General features: G+C 40.1%; 1 protein-coding gene across 2 annotated transcripts in view; it reads right to left on the bottom strand.

Moving 5' to 3' along the window:
- Positions 1 to 3979: 3979 nt before the first annotated feature.
- LOC141755691 (inositol-trisphosphate 3-kinase B-like) overlaps positions 3980 to 19006 on the bottom strand; it is a 33593-nt gene continuing 18566 nt past the window's right edge. For both annotated transcript variants that reach the window (XM_074614788.1, XM_074614790.1), the window contains exons 6-12: positions 13150 to 13249; positions 12802 to 12839; positions 12017 to 12192; positions 11316 to 11520; positions 9162 to 9263; positions 8433 to 8504; positions 3980 to 6842 (exon numbers count right to left, since the gene is read on the bottom strand). In XM_074614788.1, the coding sequence (XP_074470889.1) occupies positions 6633 to 6842; positions 8433 to 8504; positions 9162 to 9263; positions 11316 to 11520; positions 12017 to 12192; positions 12802 to 12839; positions 13150 to 13249 (903 nt within the window). In that variant the 3' untranslated portion in view covers positions 3980 to 6632. The remainder of the gene's footprint in view (positions 6843 to 8432; positions 8505 to 9161; positions 9264 to 11315; positions 11521 to 12016; positions 12193 to 12801; positions 12840 to 13149; positions 13250 to 19006) is intronic.

Raw genomic sequence — 19006 nt, 5'->3', positions numbered from 1 at the left:
TCCACCACGAGGTCAAACCTTTATTTACCAACTTCAACACAGAGCAGCCAGAGCCGTGCATTGACGCAACCCACTCATACTAGAACTAGAGACTTGTATGTTATGTTCAGCACACACAGACACACAGGCTCACTGTTTAGACAAAACATGCACACACACGCACACAAACCACATACAACCAATATTAACCCATGATTACATTTAACTCCAGTTACAGTCCACACACCACATACAACCACATCATCCTTTTTATCCATCATTCTCTTTTAAACATCATCTTTTTATCACCCTATTAAACACCATCCTTTTATCCATCATTCTTTTACTTCTATCCATCTACATATTTATATTTATTTTACTTTATTTTATCTTGTTCTTTTTTAATCGTGCCTTAATTTGATTTGCACCCTGACAGCCAGCCACCCCACCCCTGTCAAGCGCGCACACACACACAGTCACATGATATTGATCTTGCCCAGTTATGTTGGCTTTTTTAAAGTTTTCTTTATGTTTTTATTTTTTTATTTATGTTTTTATTTATTTATTTGTATTTATTTATTTATTTTTTCTCTCCATTTTGTTTTATCCATATTTCATTTTATTTATTTTTTTTATGAGGAAAAGAAAGAAAAAGAAAAGAGAAAAAAACAAGCACGTTTTTCCAATCAGTTGGCCCTCTTGAATCATTACATCTCCTTCTAAAATCTAGTCTGACCTCATTTCACCAGTATAAATAGGCAGTACATGCGCCAAGCTGCCTTTGCTCAACTTTAATTATATACGGCTCTGGTGTGTGACTCCGCCCCCTGCCGCTCATCCTCTGCTCCTATTGGTCCTCGTCATCTGTTGACAGGGGGTGGGACGGACACGCGGCTTCTGATTGGTTCATCACAGAAGAAAAACAAAGTGTGCTGATCCCAAAGCCTGGCTGGTCTGTTATTGAGAATAAATTCCAATTTTACAAGGGACACACAGGCCAATAAGCAGTAGGTGATAACTGACAGATATACACACAACACACCACACCTGCAGAAGCATAAAAATAATAATAACAATAATAGTGCCGTAGGATTTTAAATGGGCCTCTGCTGCCATCTGCTGCAGTTGGTATAAGGACAGCACCCCAACACTGCTCTGTTTGTTAATCAATTAAAATTTTTTTTATGATTTGACAATTAAATTGAACTATCAATCATTACTGTGCTTTAAAATGAAGCCACAATAATGAAGCGGAGTCTCTGCTGTACTCTGCTCCTCTGCCTGCCTTCACTCAGCCTGCTCCACCTCACGTGGATGCGCGCACACTACACACTGCAGGAGATTTAGTAGCTCTGAGAATATCTAGTGAATGTACAGTGGACGTTTGTGCAGAAATAAATGCTGCAGCTCCTCCAGACCAACAGAGGTTTCCGTGTCTTGTGAAGTGACGGGGCTCCGTAGAGAGAAATGTTATCGTCTCCGACCGGGTGCAGGTGTCTCCTCTGTTTCCTACGGCCGCGGTTGGGAGGCCGAAGCAGGAAAAGCCAACACTAGGATCAGCATTGATTCATGGAGAGACCTTCGTCTGGTCAGCTAACATTACTGCCAAGCAGGTGAAATATAGAGTGATATCGTGGTTTTAGCTGACGTGTGTTGCCTCACTGTTTTGACAGATGCTCGCTCACATTCAGGTAGCGCGTGCACATGGGCGAGCGCGACCAACAGGACGCTGACTTTCGTTGACTTAGCGGCCACAGGTGTCGCTGTTAAAACCAATTTCTGATTCTTACAAACAGTCCCTTTAAAGCATGTAAACATGTTCTAGTAGAAACCCAAAATACAAGTATGCACCTGAAAATAAGCATAATAGGTCCTCTTTAATAATTACAAGTCAAAGGCTATTTCCCCTATCATTATGCAAATTTCCTGACTTTGACTTTTTGGAGATGATCGTCTCTCTGCAGTGTCATCAAAGTGACAGCAGAGTGCGCCACAGATCCACACAGCACATGTTATATTGTGCTATGTATAGGAGGTTATGATTTTTTTCCCAGACTAAATGAGCTCACTGGTCCTCTTAAGTGAATACACTTGCTGTCAAATTGCCTGGAGCGTGGACATACATAGTCAAAAGTGGGACAAATGTGGGTCTATAACAACAACAACCCAGTTTTCACATCTAAACTAGGAGAAATAACTAAAACCTTTGTCACGTGGGGACATACCGAATGCGAAGAGTATTGTGTTTAGGACATTTTAGTCATAACATGTATGAAAAATGATCTCTTCAACAAAGAGATCCCGGTATGTAATGATAAAAGTGCACAATAAGGAGCAATGAGTAGATATATTTTGAAATTTGTACAGCAGAAGCTGCATTTTCAAAAAGATGCTAAAGGGTTCACCTTCCCCCCGCCCCCCCTCCATGAAAAAAAATAAATCACAACTCTGCGTTGTGTCCCCCTTTAACAACCTCTCCACTCCTGAATCATGTCCTTTGTCTCCCACCAGCTCCGGATGCTGCTGCTGTTGTGGACAGGTGTGATTTGAATGGCAAATGACCGCCATGCAAACACGTTAACTAATGTGGCCAAGAAGTCAGGACAAGAGGTTGTGTCCCATAGCGGATGAAATATTCTGAGCTCAAACCATTTTTCCTACAAGTTTTAGTATCGATTCTTCAAAACTCTAAACTGATAATTTCATATTTCTTTGACATTTGACAAATAGATGTTTTGACCTCTATAAGATCCCAGAAAATTCACAGAAGTCACACATGGAAGCAGGATTTTTTTTGTTCACCAAATACACACTTTTTTAAAGGAAACAATCCAAATAAATACACAAGCCGGCAAAACCAGAACAATATAATACCTACTAACAATCAACCCTAAGTGCACATTGGGGAGCATAAGCAATAGCTAAGATGAACTTGGTCTTAAAGGAATAGTTAAACGTTTTGGTGAAAGGTGATACCACGCTCATATCTGTCAGTTCAAAATGAAGCTACAGCCAGCAGCTGGTTAGCTCAGCTTAGCATAAAGACTGGAAATGGGGAAACAGCTAGCCTCTGTCCAAAGGTAACAAAATCTGCCATAACCCTAAAGTTATCTCTTGAATATTTATTTAATTATTATTATTTTTACAGTTAACTAGAAGCTAATTTGCATGTTGTCCCAGGGCCGTAGGGCTGGGTATCGGTCCTCGATACCTCATCGACTGAAATAACCCAGTACCGAGTAGTATCGGAACTTCTCCAGTCAAACGATACCTGCAATTGATCTATTTTGTGCCCAGATGTAGAAAAAAAATGACGTTTTTTTGACGTGGTTTTGTCCGTAGCCAATCACCGCAAGCGTTCTTCTATTTAATGTGACGTGTGATTGGCCCACTACTGCAGCAGCTACAACCCATACAGCCGGGATCGCCTTCCTGCACATAGCTCTGAACGTGACAACGCGGTCTCTCCACCGTGGGTCGGGGGACGGCGTTAAAAGGTAACCACCGTATGAGTGCAATGCGGCGGCTACTAGGTAGCCAGTGGGACACACACACACACACACAGCTTCCATTCCCATTGATGGGTATCGAAGGAAGTACTCTATTGCTATCGGTATCACTTTAAGGGTACTGGTATTGGTACTGGCATCGTAATGTTTTAAATGATACCCAGCCCAACTGGGCAGGTAGACAAAAAACAATCACATAACAATAAATACACTACACAAGTCCATCAGTGTGAGATAATCTTGGTTTTGTTTCCCTGTTTCCAGTCTTTATGCTGCTGGCGAATGCTTCATATTTAGCGTACAGGCATGAGAGTGGTATCATCTTGTCATCTAACTCTCGGCAAAAAAAGCCAATAAGCATCCCAAAATGTCGAAATACTTCTTTAAGAAGGCACTGCATGGAATTATAATCAGTCTCTTTCTGCGTCTACCGTCACTGCAAACATCAACTGAAAACCACGGTAAATATATGATAGAGTGGAACCTACACACTATTTAGTTTTTATTGTTCATCAAGAACCTGTTACATTATAAGACATGTTTTTCTCCCTTATCTGCCCGACCAGTTTCGAAGTGAATGTTTGCATTCTCCATTCAAATAAATGGGAATCATTGTCTAAACACCATCAATCTTTTCTACCGCCACATCCAATGTTTTGAATAAAGTCCACAATGTCAGCAGACCGGCACCACCATCACTCATGCTGTAACACATGCTTGAAGACAAAAACAACAAAATTCAAAATGTCACAGTATCCCATTAACTAAAAAAAAAAAGAAAACATAATATAATGTTATAAATAAAAACAGAACAAAATACAAATTAAGCCCAAACTTTAAGAGGATAATAAAACATGCACCCGAGACTACGCACAGAAACAGTTAAGACTAGGAGAAAAGTTCATAGTAACATTTCAAACATATTTTCAGTTGTCTATGACTTGGCTTTGTAATGTCAAGGCACTGTATAGCTTAAATACGATTGTTCATGGCTGTTAAGTGTTCCACAGGATTTGAGTACATTAAAATAATGTTACAGAAAAACTACATCAAACATAATAAACCATATTGTACATTGTGAACAATCCCAACAAAAGAAGTGTGAGAAGGGTGAGAAGTGTTTGTTCAGGGAAGAACTATGGACGCTATGTTGGCTGTTAAACAATGCGCTCTGTAACATACTGAAACTACAGTGAGATGTACAATTTAGCTCCACATAATTGCCGGATTATTGTGGAGGAAACATGGTTGCCACTGAAAACCTACAGTATCTAACTTCTAAGTGTGACCTGGTTGAACAGAGGTTAAAACAGCTAAAAGACTAGTTTTGTTTTCCACCATAAAACACACTCAACTGTACAATCTCTCTAACAGTGGAAATGTAATCAAGTGCAGATTATTTTTAAAAGAAATTGGCAATGTGGTGAAGTTGTGGTCAAACGGATTAAAAAAAAATCTAATAAAATTGAGTTCAGATATGCTGAGGAAGAAATACAATCTAACTCTGATTGAATGGATCTAAATTACTGTTTTAAAAGTCATGAGAGCTAAGGGTGTACCCAAATCAAGATATTTAATGTAAAATATGGAAGTTTTAAGGCCCCTATATATACAATTATTATGTGATTACAGCATCTTTCAAATTAGGATAGCATCATATAGAAAAGTGAGACAATTACAATGTATTTTTTGATGCTACCACCAGGGAGCGCCAAAGTCAGAAATTAAAATCTAATTCCACACATAGTGGCTTTAAATGATAATTCTGGTGATATTTTCTTTTTTTTTTTAATTTGTATTAACAACAAATCCCACAAAAAGACCAAAACCAACCATTAATTGATCCTACAGCTATTGTCTGTGTATCTAAAGTCCGATAAAGCGTATTCCTCTGAGCCATAGTGGTCCATCTTTGTCCCAAAACATTGTTGCTGCTGCACTGGGTGACATGTTCATTCATTAAAATGAACATGGACACTGTTTTTTTTTTTTTATTTTGTCTGTTTTTTAGTTAATCCCAAACATTCACTAGCACACCAAAAGTGTATTAATCCGTTGCTGAAAATAGTCCCCAACAAAACACACTATTTCCTCCTGTTTGTGTAATGTTTGCTAAAAAACTACAGTGCCCAGCTGTTCTAGAAAATGATGTAGTCTTTTTTTAAAAATGAAACCATATATTCATGATACACTTTTTATAGATTTACGTCTTCAGCAGGGACAAATGGGTTTGGCGCCGAAAGCCACAGACAGGCTGGGAAGATATTGAAAAACAAACTTACGTAGAATTCACACCTGAGCAACGGCCAAGTGTGGCCTGCGGCGAGCTGCCATGCAATATCTGTGAAAAGCTGCGGCGGCCTCTACCAAGCTCAGCATGCTGCCACCGTTTCATTCTGTGGCGAAGTGTGGCCAAACTAAAAGTTCATAAAAGTTTAGCGGCGAAGTGCGGCCAGAGAATAAGTAAACAGACCATGTTGACCTATGTTACAAAGAATTTCTTCCAGCCTAAAACACAAGAATACGCCTCCTGGCCGCAGAACAAAATTATTATTGCGGTGAGTTGTACTTCGCCGCTGCCTGGTGTGAATTTGGCGTAACATATTGTTTTGGGTCTTTTTATGGGATTTGTTCATAATAACAAAAATATCACCAGCCTTAGCCTTCAAATTTGAAATAGGTAATCTACATTTTTTTGTAAAATTTCTTTAGTAAAAAGTTGTCTTGCAGGTTTAAAGACCTTTTTTCACAGCAGACATTTCGACGTCATAGCAGAAAAAACAGGTGATGACATTAATGATATTGTGAATGCTGGCTCACAGGGATGGCTTACTGGGAGACTTACTGGAACTGAGTCATCTTTAATGTTTATTGTTTGCTATGAAAAAGGCCTGTTATGGATCACATCAAAAGGGCTATGGATGTGAAATCCACCGGATCTGAATAGAAAGGTGTCAACCATGAATGGATTTGGTCACGCATTGTTACGGGATGATGCGGTTTCCAACATGAGGACAAATGAAGGAATCCATGAGGAAGTCCAAAGTGTTCCCGAGAGAAAAGAAGAATGAATGGAAGTGGTTGTTGTGTGTCCAAATGTTCACTTGGATTTTCTTTTTCTTTTTTTTTTGAAACCCTCAGACTTCAAGTCTCAGAGTTCGCCATGGATAAAATGATGTCCAACAAACTATCAAGTCCAGCGAGATAACCATCCTCTCTGTTGCCCTCTACCCATAGTGCTCGGTGGGTTAGTTCGTCCCCGTCGGGAAGAGGCGTTGTTTTCCCAAAGTCGATCATCCACACTTTGGCCCGTCCCTTACTGTCGTGAACAAATAACAAGGAGCTGCCAATCACCTGCAGAGACACAGCGAGACAATGGGACGAATAAGAAAACAGGAAATAATTACTAAAACAGTTTTCCTCCTTTTGACTCAACGTGTTTGTTTGTGTCCCTCAATACATATGATCTCACTTCCTGTTTTGTTGCACACCCACTTCTTACATTTATGTCTACTGGTGTGTGTGTGTGTGTGTGTGTGTGTGTGTGTGTGTGTGTGTGTGCGTGTGTGTGTGTGTGTGTGTGCGAAACTGAATGTGCGGGCAAGTCGTTGCTGTCCAATTTCCATGACGAGACCGGTTAGGTCTGTGCTGCACTGATGTGTTTGCTGAGTGAGTTAGTGTCACTAAATTACACTTAATTACTAACTCAATAAATTACAATATGAATGTACAGTGACGCAAAATACACATTAACCAGGACTTGAACTAAGGATGTGCTATGTGCTGTTTGGTAAAGTTAAAGGGCGTGTCCATCTGCATTCTGTTCCCTTTTTTTTTCAAAGGGAAACGCCCACTCAGCCGTTAGCAAAAAGCAGTGACGTAGGTTACCAAAGTAAGCTAATTGAAGCTGATCAGTAAGGTTGTGAATAATGTGAATGCTAGCATTAGCTGTGCGGCAACGTTAGCTGTGCTAAGTTTGGAAATAACTGAAAGGGTTGGTTTGGATTTTTTGAGGTGGGGTTGTATGTATACTCCTGTGTTCTGCAAGGTATAATTACTGATTTTGTGAATGTAGTCTGGTGGCTTTGAAGAGAGCGATATAACGGCTGCTTTGCCGTCAGACAGCCCTTTTCCAAAGGGAACAGAAGCTTATATCGCTGTCTGAAAAGCCACCAGACCAGACTCCATTTACAAAATCAGTAATTATACCTCTCAGAACACGGGAGTTGTTGGTCTACCGCTGCATCGAACGGTGAGTTTGTTAATGTTATTGTGTGACTTTCGGAGCCGAACTAACGTGGCGTTAGACCGCCACCTAAGTTACTGTATGTAACGTTAATACACTGACTATAAGGATGCATATATATATATATATATATATGTAGGAAAACGTTTTTAGAAGGGATTGGGAAAATAGCATTTTGACGCTAAAACATACATACTTTGACCAAAATTTGAATGTTCACATTTGAGTACATACGGGATACCACAGGGCAGCTACATAATTATATATAAACATTTAAAAAAATTATTAATAATAATAATGGACCCGCCCTTTAATATGTCACAATACAGTCTACAGAGCATGGAAACTGAGCCAAGTCCTACAACATAAAGCATTTGCAGTAATGCAACATACAACAAGCATGTAAACCTTTCCAAAAGATTGCAAATATCCTCAAATAGTGGTTGAAATTTGGCAGTAATTTTCCGGGACACTCAAACAGTTCAACTTTACACGGACATTATGAGGTCTAAAAACGTGTTTTGTGTACTCACAAACAACAAAGCTGAAAATGATATTGCATACATACATATTTTCTCACATCATTTCTATGTGAATAATGTTTTATTTTTGCCTTTTGGGTCAATATATGAATGCCAGTTTAAAGATAATCATATATGTCTCAGAGTTGCACCACATGAGCAGCAGTGTGTCTTTACCTCGTGGGTTTTGAAGAAAGGGGAGATCTCCAGAGTGTCTCTGACTTCCTTCAGCCTGCTTAGATAACCGTTCTGGGGAAAAAACACACACACAAGCTTTTATTTTTTTGTTCTCCCAGTTCTGTTGTCTGTACTATAAGACTGGGCTGCTGGTTGGGTCATGGAGCCACATGATCTATTCTCAGCCCAGTCTGCTACACACTTTAGCTTTTATAGCTATTTTTACAATTAATCTAAAAATTCATTCATGTAATGCCTGTCTTGATGTATTTCAATAAAAGCAAACAAACAATAAAAGCACTTACAGGCATACACATGTATCCAATGCTGTCAAATACTAATGGTGTGTAAGTGCGTGTCCATATGTGTGTGTGTGTGTGTGTGTGTGTGTGTGTGTGTGTGTGTGTGTGTGTGTGTGTGGGTGTGTGTGTGTGTGTTTAGAGGCCCAGGGAGTTCCCAAGGACTTCCCTTTTCTTCTGGCCAAGGAAGCTTAAGATCACAATGTGTATATGTGTGCATCTGTGTGTGCATCTGTGTGTGTGTGTGTGTGTGTGTGTGTGTGTGTGTGTGTGTCTGTGTGTCCCATGGGATTGTGAAAACAGCACAGAACATTTCAACTTTAAATTACATTGCTCGTCTGTTTTTCTGTCCCATTCAGTGGTCAAGGCTATTGACCCCCCGCCCACACACACACACACACACACACACACACACTATAAACACACTCACCAGTATGTCCTTATTTCCTTTGACAAAGTCGTGGAAGGCTACAGTAACTTGTTCTCTCGTCTTCGTCTTCTTAAAATCTCTGTTCACCGTCCCGTCCTCCTTCTACAGAGAGGAGAGGAAGAGGAAGAGGAAGAGGAGACCGTCAGCATTTAGGTTCAATGTGACGCTTATTTGTACAGATAGTATAAGACAAAATGTAATTTCCTCATAAACTACAACTTCCAGGCTTCTTGTAGAGATGGGATGAGGAGCGTAGCAGAGGACGTGAAGGGAGGAAGGAGAAGGAGCAGAGGAGAGGATGAACAAACAATGAGGGGAGGGAAGGAAGGAAAGATATTTTTAGAGATTTAGCCGGGAATTATAAGCAAGGAAAGGTCTTTGGCTCTGTTTTACTGACCAGAGCCATATACAGAAACACTTTCTCATGAAGTTGTCATTTCTGTGGACATTTAACACATTTTGATATGGCAACTAACAATTAGCAAATAGTGTTAATTCATTTATTTTTAAATTTATACATTTTCAGAAAATAGTGAAAAATGGCCATCCTGCTTGTTGGAAAAAAAACATTTGAGGACGTCTTCTTGACATTTTATAGACCAAACAACTAATCAATTAATCAAGAAAATATTCAACAGATTAATTGACAATGAAAATGCTTGTTAGTCGCAGCCCTAAATAGTTTCAGCCTTTACTGCTGTATATGGGCCTGTGGGGCATCATGTGACATGCAGTTCTGACATTTTTTCCCCCAATACATCAACGTCAAATAAATGCACAGCTCTGTCTCTGTTGTCCTGGTAACAAGAGCTTTTAGTTATTTCCATGTAAAATGTTGTAGAGTCAAATTATCAAGTCTCACAAAAAGCAAATAATCAAGCAAACTAGCAGAGCAAGTCAAGTTAATGTTATTTGTATAGCCCAATATCACAAATTTGCCTCAGGGGCTTTGCAATCTGTACGACACCCTCTGTTCTTTGCAGTACGACCCTCTCATCGGATGAGGAAAAATTTAACCAAAAAAACTTTTAACGGGGAAAAAAAATGGAAGAAACCTCAGGAAGAGCAACAGAGGAGGGATCCCCCTTCTAGGATGGACAGACGTGCAATAGATGTCGTGTGTACAGAGTAACAACATAATGAAAATACAACATAGATGATCCATATGACAATTTTAAAATGATACATATAATGTGAACATATGTGAAGAGATGAATCCAGGAGGATGTCAAGCAGCTTCCAGATGTCGCCAGACAACTTTACTCTCCACCTCTGGTAATAACAAAGTGGAAGCACTAGTAGAAGTAGAAGTGAACCAATAGAAGTACTGGAGTTGCAGCATTGATATCAGTAGTGCATGTACAGTAGTAACAATAGTACAGTAGATTAGCAACAGAAGCAGCACGAGCAGTGGTAACAAACCAGTTGGTTGGTTCAGAGAAGAACAAATGAGTGTTTCTTATTCTGCTGGCTGCCAGGCAACAAGACGCTATTTGGAGACAAAAGTATGTTTCCCTTTATGGTTCATGTCATGAGTACAGCTAGTGCTCTCTCTCACACACACACACACACACACACACACACACACACACACACACACACACACACACACACACACACACACAACATACCTAATTACCACACGCTTTTCCCATACACCCTATATAATACACACAGTTACACATATGCACAAAAACAGAGGTTGAAGTGTACATGAACTGCATGAACTGCACATCCACACTTTATATTTCTTCACACACACACACACACACACTCTGTTTCTGGGGATAACCCTCAGTGTCATGGCAACAGACCACCGGGAGGCCGTGGATGTCCTTATATAGCCACAACCCTCAAATAAAGACAGCAGAGACATCGAGAGATTTGTGTGTGTGTGTGTGTGTGTGTGTGTGTGTGTGTGTGTGTGTGTGGGTGTGTGTGTGTGTGTACGATGTCAGTGCCAGATGCCAAGGCATATTGAGCTGCCACGGACAGGCCTCGTGTGCGACAAAGGAGCTCATGCACAAACATACTTCAGAGGAAGTTTCTGTTCAAAACAGGAAGTTAGATCATGCCCTTGAAGGACACCCCCCTCTCACACACACACACACACACACACTGAATACTGGAAGAAAGGAGGGAAGTGAGTCTTACCTTGACTCCCTCTATCCTAAATCCCAGGGTGGCCGTTGAGCTTATGGTCTCCCTCCACTGCATGTATCTGGGTTTGGTCACCACTTTCAGGAGCTTTTCCTCCGGCGTCGGCGCCTCGGGCTCGACCTCGACCATTTTCTGATACATGTCGGGTCTCGGGGAGGGTTTCTTACGAGCCTTGGTCAGCTCTTCCTCAAGGTAGGTCCTGAAGTAAAATAAAAACAGAACAGGTGGTGGGCGGTTGAAGAAGACAGAAGAGAAGAAGAAAGGGTGGGTGACAGACGTGAGCGCAGAGAGGTAGGAGGACGAGGTAGAGACGAGCGGAGAGGGTGAAAGCGAAGGTGCGAAGAAGACATCTCTTTCCAAACAGTATGACACAGCTGTTCAGTGTGAAGATCTGGGAACACAGCGACAGATGAGATGATTATACGGGTTTTAGAGAAATCAGACGTATTTGGAAGAGAAAACAAAGGCGAATGGTAAAATCATCACACAAACTGTCAGTTGTAAACATCCATCACAGTTCACAGACCGACTTTCTGGCTCCACTTTAAAGGACATGCCGCAGTTTCTATTCACTTTTAATTGTCAGTAAAGTACATTAAAAGTCATAGAATCAAGTCATAAATCGAAACTATGTAAATACTCTACCACCCTGCTACATGAAGATTTATGTCATGTTATGTCATGTGTCTTCTCACCTCACTCCCATCTTGCAGTCCATCACGCACGGGAAGTCAAACTCCGCCAGCAGATCCTCCATCTGGTTGTACTTCTGGCCGTCTTTCTCCACGTCTCCATGGTAACCAGGGACGTACGGGCGCAGAACGTCCCTCATCAGGAGGGACAAACAGCGCTGCTCACATTCACAGTGTTTCTAAAAGATGTCAACGAACATGCTGTTGTCATTCATGGCTACACTGATTCAGCAATAACAACATGTGGCACCTCTCTGAACCAGAATGTATTCCAGCAACTTTGTGTGTTAGGGATGTCACAATACCAGAAATTTAGTGGTCGATACCAGAGAAACTCCACGATTATCGATACCAATTCCATACCACGGTAAAAACAAAAGTAAAACCATAAAGCCCTTCTACTTCAACATACACTCCTTTATTACCAAACGCATACTGCTTTTTGGTAGATAATAGAGGGAATTATGACCTGTTTCACTTCCTATTTGATATTGCTGTGAAAACATCTTCTTCAAACGACTGGATATATTCAAATTTCTTGCCAAAAAATACATTTTACAAGATCACATTTGAACACAACATGATAATGTTAGAATTTGTTCACAATTTAGCATCCCCTGGATGCGTCGATAGTGAGTTTACTGCATCCCAAACACATTTTCTATCATCCCCTGGACGACATTAGTCTAGAATTTGGCAATGACTTGGTACCGAAGTGTCGGTTATCGTGACATCCCTAATCTGTGCAATGACAAAGAAGGTGTGATTGGTGTGAAAGAGCATCTTACTTTTAATATACGGCCGTTGGCTCCCGCCTTGAAGCTCCCTGAAAAAAAAAAGACACGCTTTTATTGTGAAGCAGCTGCAGAACGTGTTAAGATGTAATTGGGAGTTGGTCTAAACCAACAACTGTGATTTTCCCACTTCTTTTTTGCCAGTAGATCAGCTTTGAACAAGTGAACTGGATGCAGGCTCTTAATTTCATGTGGCTGAGCCTCCAACCGCCAATCGCCTGATGTTTCCCAATCCCGTTGCTAACCATCCCCACACACACACACACACTTCCCCTTTGACCATCAACGTGTGTGTATGCTATGAGCCTGAGCATGTTGTTATTCTTATGAACCATGTTATACCTGCATGCCCGGCCAGTTGTATCCAGGGATATTTCTTCTTGAAGGACATGACGAACGGCGACCAGTGGACCATGTTCTTGATCTTCTTCCAAGACTTGTGCTACAAACACAAACACAAACACACACAACAACATGAGTGATTATTCTTCAGAAGAATGCCAACAATGTGGTTTTGAACCAGGAACTTAACAACCAAATCTGTGTCGCCGTAACGCCTGACGTGTTCATTTCAGGTAAGATATGTATGATCGTTGGCCTGAGTCAGTGTTTTCTGGTTATGCAAACTATTTGGACACTCTTGAAGATATGATGATGGTATTAGGCTTGAGGTATGGATGGTATGAGGCAGAGTTTACCAGCTCCATGCAAACTCGCAGAAAAAAATGAATTTAGGCGAGTCTACCAAATGCTCAATTCCCTTAGATGGCAGTGTGCAGTCATCTTAAAATCACCCCTAGAGTGCCAATTTACATTCTCCTCTGGAACTTTTGGCTGATCCAGCACTTTTTTACGGTTTCGTTTAATGGCTCACAACAACAAGTCTTTAAAACACACACTCACACACACACTGTGGGGCATCCCTGACCTGAAGGGATCTGTGTTCAGTCTCTCCCACACTCGCTTTTTTTTCCCTTTCGCTGTTTTCGAACATTTTGCCTAAACTCTCGAGGATCAAGCCGGGGTTTCCCCTGGTAACAGACACACACACACACAGTTTCTCCGAGGGCTCTCCCTGTCCCTGGCAAGGATGAACTGCGGGACTCCTGCCACACACACACACACACACAAACAAGCGCACACACACACACCAAACTCATTGACAAACTGTGACACAGCAAGTTGTTTTCAACATCAACAGCTTTCATCTCAGCTGATTCAAGTCTGGTTCTCACTTTCTCCAGCTCTTTGTCATGGAAAGGCTTTCCTTCAACAGATATATTAACACTCAACTGTTAAACTCTCTAAAAATCACTGTATGTTCCCTGTTATGTTTACTACATGACACATTCGAAAAAAGAACTAAGTGTGGAATATTAAGACAAGCAAAAACATACTCTTCTTTATCCTCCTAAATGATCCTGTCAGTAGATTTTAATTTATTATGTTCCTGCATGTTGCAACACCTCATTGAAGCTTAAGTATATCACACTCTTACTGAATAACACATTCAAGCCAAAGACAGTTTTTTTTTTATGCCTTGCAGCATTACATCAGATGGAAAAACTCCAGATGTCTCGTTCTGTGGGTTTTAAACAATGCTTGGCTGTGCAGCATTGTGACAGAGCTACTAGAGTGGATGCTACAGCACTAAAAAAATTAGAAAATCAAAATGTTTTGAGGAGTTTTCCCTTTAAAAACACATTAAAAAATGCTTTACCGACACTTGAATCCAATTTATATTATAATAAATAATGAAATCCACCTTTAAATGAACCCATCTGCTCAGCGATTGCATCTTGTGTGATATAACATTTATGCTGAAACTTCCCTTTCATACACAGGTGCTACATGTCTGTTAACGTTGTGATCTCTCTCTCACACACACACACACAAGAGTTCCTCTGGTCTTCAAATGCCAGGAGAAATAATATTATGTCTACAAATAAACCGGAGAAGAGAAGAAGAGAGATGAGAAGAGGAGGAGGACGAAGAGGAGGAGAAGAGGACGGATAAGATAAGAGAGAGGAGGACCATAGAAGGAGATATATAACCCATGTCACATAATCTGGACCTGATGAAAATTCATCAGCTGATAGCATGACTATCTATGGTTAGACGTGCGCACGCACGCACGCACACACACGCACACACACGCACGTTCGGACACACACTTTCTCATCCCTCTCCCTCGTTTTCTGTCTGAGGGAGTGAAGAGTCACATGTAGGGTTTTTCTCTGCACCACTGAAGGAGAGAGAGGGAAAAACACTCGACCCCTACAAAAAGTAAAACACACACACGTGTACAGATCACATGGTGGAAACTATTACTGCAGAGGTCAGCTGAAACGGGTCTCAGAGAGAGCTTAACCCTGGGATAGCGTCAGGATTATCGGCATTTGCTTTTTGAAAGTGCAACAATGGAAAGTTTACTGAACTGATTTTTTGGGCACAAATCCGACCCACATCAGGAGTCGCCAAAGCTTCAGAGGGATTCGCGAGGCCTTCTTGGTTTTAACTTTTAAAAAATTTAGATGGTCTATAGCTCAGCATTTCATACATTTCTCTAAAACAACTAAATGAAATTGTTATTTTTAATATTTGGATTATTATTTAGGTAAGATATAAGACCTGAACACAAGCTATTTTCAGAGAGCCTTCCAACTTTGCCGAACAGCATTAAAAAAGCTGAGATAGTACAATGGCCAACTGTCAGGGTGAATTTGTCAGAAAAGAAGCCTATTATGTATGTAGGATGTTTAAAAATGAAAAAACAAAAACAAACATAATATAGACATATAATTGTATTAAAAGTTCCTAAAAATAACAGAAAAAACTCATCTCTCCCCATTTTATATAAACTTTCTGCAGTTATTACGTTCACTATTTGGGTTAATTGTACAGTTTATCTGTTGTTCTGTACTGGTATCATTATGCATTGAATATAATGTCAAATATTTAGGGCTGTCAATCGATTAAAATATTGAATCGCAATTAATTGCAAATTAATTGCAGATCTTTTTATCTATTCAAAATGTACCTTAAAGGAAGATTTGTCAAGTATTTAATACTCTTATCGACATGGGAGTGTGCAAATATGCTTGCTTTATGCAAATGTATGTATATATTTATTATTGGAAATCAATTAATTACACAAAACAATGACAGATATTGTCCAGAAACCCTCACAGGTGCTGCATTTAGCATAAAAAATATGATCAAATCATAACATGGCAAACTGCAGCCCAACAGGCAACAACAGCTGTCAGTGTGTCAGTGTGCTGACTTGACTATGACTTGCCCCAAACTGCATGTGATATTCATAAAGTGGGCATGTCTGTAAAGAGGAGACTCGTGGGTACCCATAGAACCCATTTTCATTCACATATCTTGAGGTCAGAGGTCAAGGGACCCCTTTGAAAATGGCCATGCCAGTTTTTCCTCGCCAGAATTTAGCGCAAGTTTAGAGCGTTATTTAACCCAAGCTAGTGTGACATGGTTGGTACCAATGGATTCCTTAGGTTTTTCTAGTTTCATATGATGCCAGTATCTTCGCTCTAGCTCTACAACTGAGCACGCTACAACAGATATATCCATAAAATATGTCACTTGGTCAGTTAGAGATGTCAGTTAACTGAATGATAGAAAAGTGGTCCCTTAAAAACAAAGCCTGGGAACCACTGGAAGTAAGATGACGGTGGTCTGGAGGCAAAATGAGGACATCCAGTAGAAGCGTGCACTAGGAATCGCCATGTGTCAGTGCGTAGGTATGCCAGCTCTCACTGAATAAATAAAGGTTGAAATGATCCACTGTCAGTGGATAAACATTTTCATCAGTGGACAGATTTCTGGCTTCTATAGAAAACACAACACTGGTTAAGCTTTTTTAGACCATTAAAAAAAAAGCAGGAATAAGTCAAACTGAATGGTATTCCCCTTCTCATTCTTTCCAACATCTTTGGCCAGTTAGCAAGAGCACAAGAGTATCAGGCTACAGCTTGGTAAGTAGCCAGGGTCTGCACTTTCTCTGTCATCTCACACTGTCATCCATCTCCCACGTTGCCCACTTACAGCTGGTGTGTGTGAGAGCTGTTGGAGGGCAAGAGAGAGAAAAGAGAAAGTCTGGACTATCTCAAGTGTGAGTAATAACAGACGTTGTCACAGTGTGTAGATTTAGGAGCTAGAGACATTAAAATGCAATCAGGAGGAGGAGAGGTTGGTTTGTGTGTAATGTAATGAAAAAAAAAAAAAGACTATACAACTATTACCCAGGATTATTATTGCTCAATAAAATCTAACTCCAAAAGTAGAGCTTGTCAAACATTCCTAAACAAGGTCTAAATCCAGGGATAAAAAGCATCCCTGTGACAATAAAGTAAAAGCAACACTGGCTGTACCTGAAGGTGGCTGGTGCGGAGGTGGATCACGGTAATGATAAAGATGGCTCCGACTGACACAACAACACTCCACACTGAATAAAGCCACGCAGACCACATCACGGCCGGCGGGATTTTCTGTTAGACAACCTGACGGGACGGGTAATCTGTCCAGCTCTCCTGCTGTAACGCAACCAAACTCTCTGCTCTGCTTTTAAAACTAAGCAACTCGAGCTTGCATGCTCCTCTTTCTATGCCCCACAACATGTACACGTGTGTGTGTGTGTGTGTGTGTGTGTGTGTGTGTGTGTGTGTGTGTCGAGGGATAAACAATCGTGCATCATTTGATTGGCAAAACAGAGGACAAACATAATCTGGACATGCAAATCTCCACTCAGGTCACACAGCGTTTGAAAGACACAGACGGAGCTAAGTGTGTGTGAGTGGGTGTGTAAGTGTGAATGCACGCTAAGTACTAGTGGGAAAATGTAGAGGCTGCAAGGAAAAAGCAAACTAATACACGTTTTTCTACTTGTATATGTTTGTGCAAACCTGCATGTGTTCGTGTTGAATACGAGAAACAGAACGATTGTGACAGAAGTTACGACACAAGGTGAAATAGACAAAAAGGAAACATCCTAAGCAGCAGCTCCCACGCATTCTATAGTGAGCTGATGAAGCTACTATACGACGCAACTTCAGCCTGTAACATCTGAGTTTTTATAAAGTAAAAACTAGCCATGCGCATTAATGCATTTGGGTGTCTTAGCTTGTGAAACAATCATTTCACAGCTGGCAGATGACTATCACTTTTTGTTAGTCGGTGAAAATAAAAATTTGCATGAATGTTTCTAAACGTGTGACATGTAGATAACAAATGCACGTGGGAAGACAAGTTTTTAAATTTCTTAAGAGTGGTGATTTGTGTAGAAAACATTTGTAGTTGTAGAAACATTTTATGAGGGTTTTTTTTGCACATGTTATTTTAGCTGCAAGGTTAGGATACACAAAAGATTTAAGAAAAAAGACAGACTTTTATAAACATCTGAATACAGATGCAAAGCAGGAAACCATGTGTGAATATCAACTATCCAGAATTTCCCCCATGCCTTTACAGCTGAATCCAGCTAACCAATGAGAGCACACTACATATTCAATATCCCATTAGAAATCAAGTGTTACCATCCATTTATAAAGTCAATATGTCCAGTCCAATTTTTTTTTCACTGTTTGAATTTAAGGATGTATGATTGTTAAAAATATATATATATAATACAGACAGATAATTGTATTAAAAATTCTTAAAAATTACAGGAGAACTCATCTCTAATGCAAAATTCACAGGAAATAATTGGCCCGTTTCACACAAACTTCCTGCAGTTATTGCGTTCACTATTTTGGGTTAACAAAAGATTTATTTTAAGAAGAAAAGATATTATAAATATAATATCTGAGTACAGAAAGCAGGAAAACGTGTGAAAATCAACTCCATGCCTTTACAGCTGAATCCAGCTAGCCAATGAGAGCACACTACATATTAATCATCCCATTAGAAATCAAGTTAGTATCCAGTTTAAGTCAATATGTCCAATCCAGAATTTCAAGTCAAATATATATGTTTTGTATGTTTTATTCGTGTGGGCTAAAAACGTTGAAAATCAATAAAATATATTTACAAAAAAAAAAAAAAATATGTCCAATCCAATCAGGGGGAAAATTGTTCCTATAAGTATCTCCGCTTTGCTGCAATTTTGAGCCTTTTTCCCTGGTTAAATTTAAGGATAATACTATTTTTTAAAGATATTCTTCTAGACGTGTTCTCC

The sequence above is a fragment of the Sebastes fasciatus genome, chromosome 18 (genome assembly GCF_043250625.1).
Source record: "Sebastes fasciatus isolate fSebFas1 chromosome 18, fSebFas1.pri, whole genome shotgun sequence".
Taxonomy (NCBI): Eukaryota; Metazoa; Chordata; class Actinopteri; order Perciformes; family Sebastidae; genus Sebastes; species Sebastes fasciatus.
Note: the sequence above shows the minus strand (reverse complement) of the source record. Positions and strands in the feature narration are given on the sequence as shown.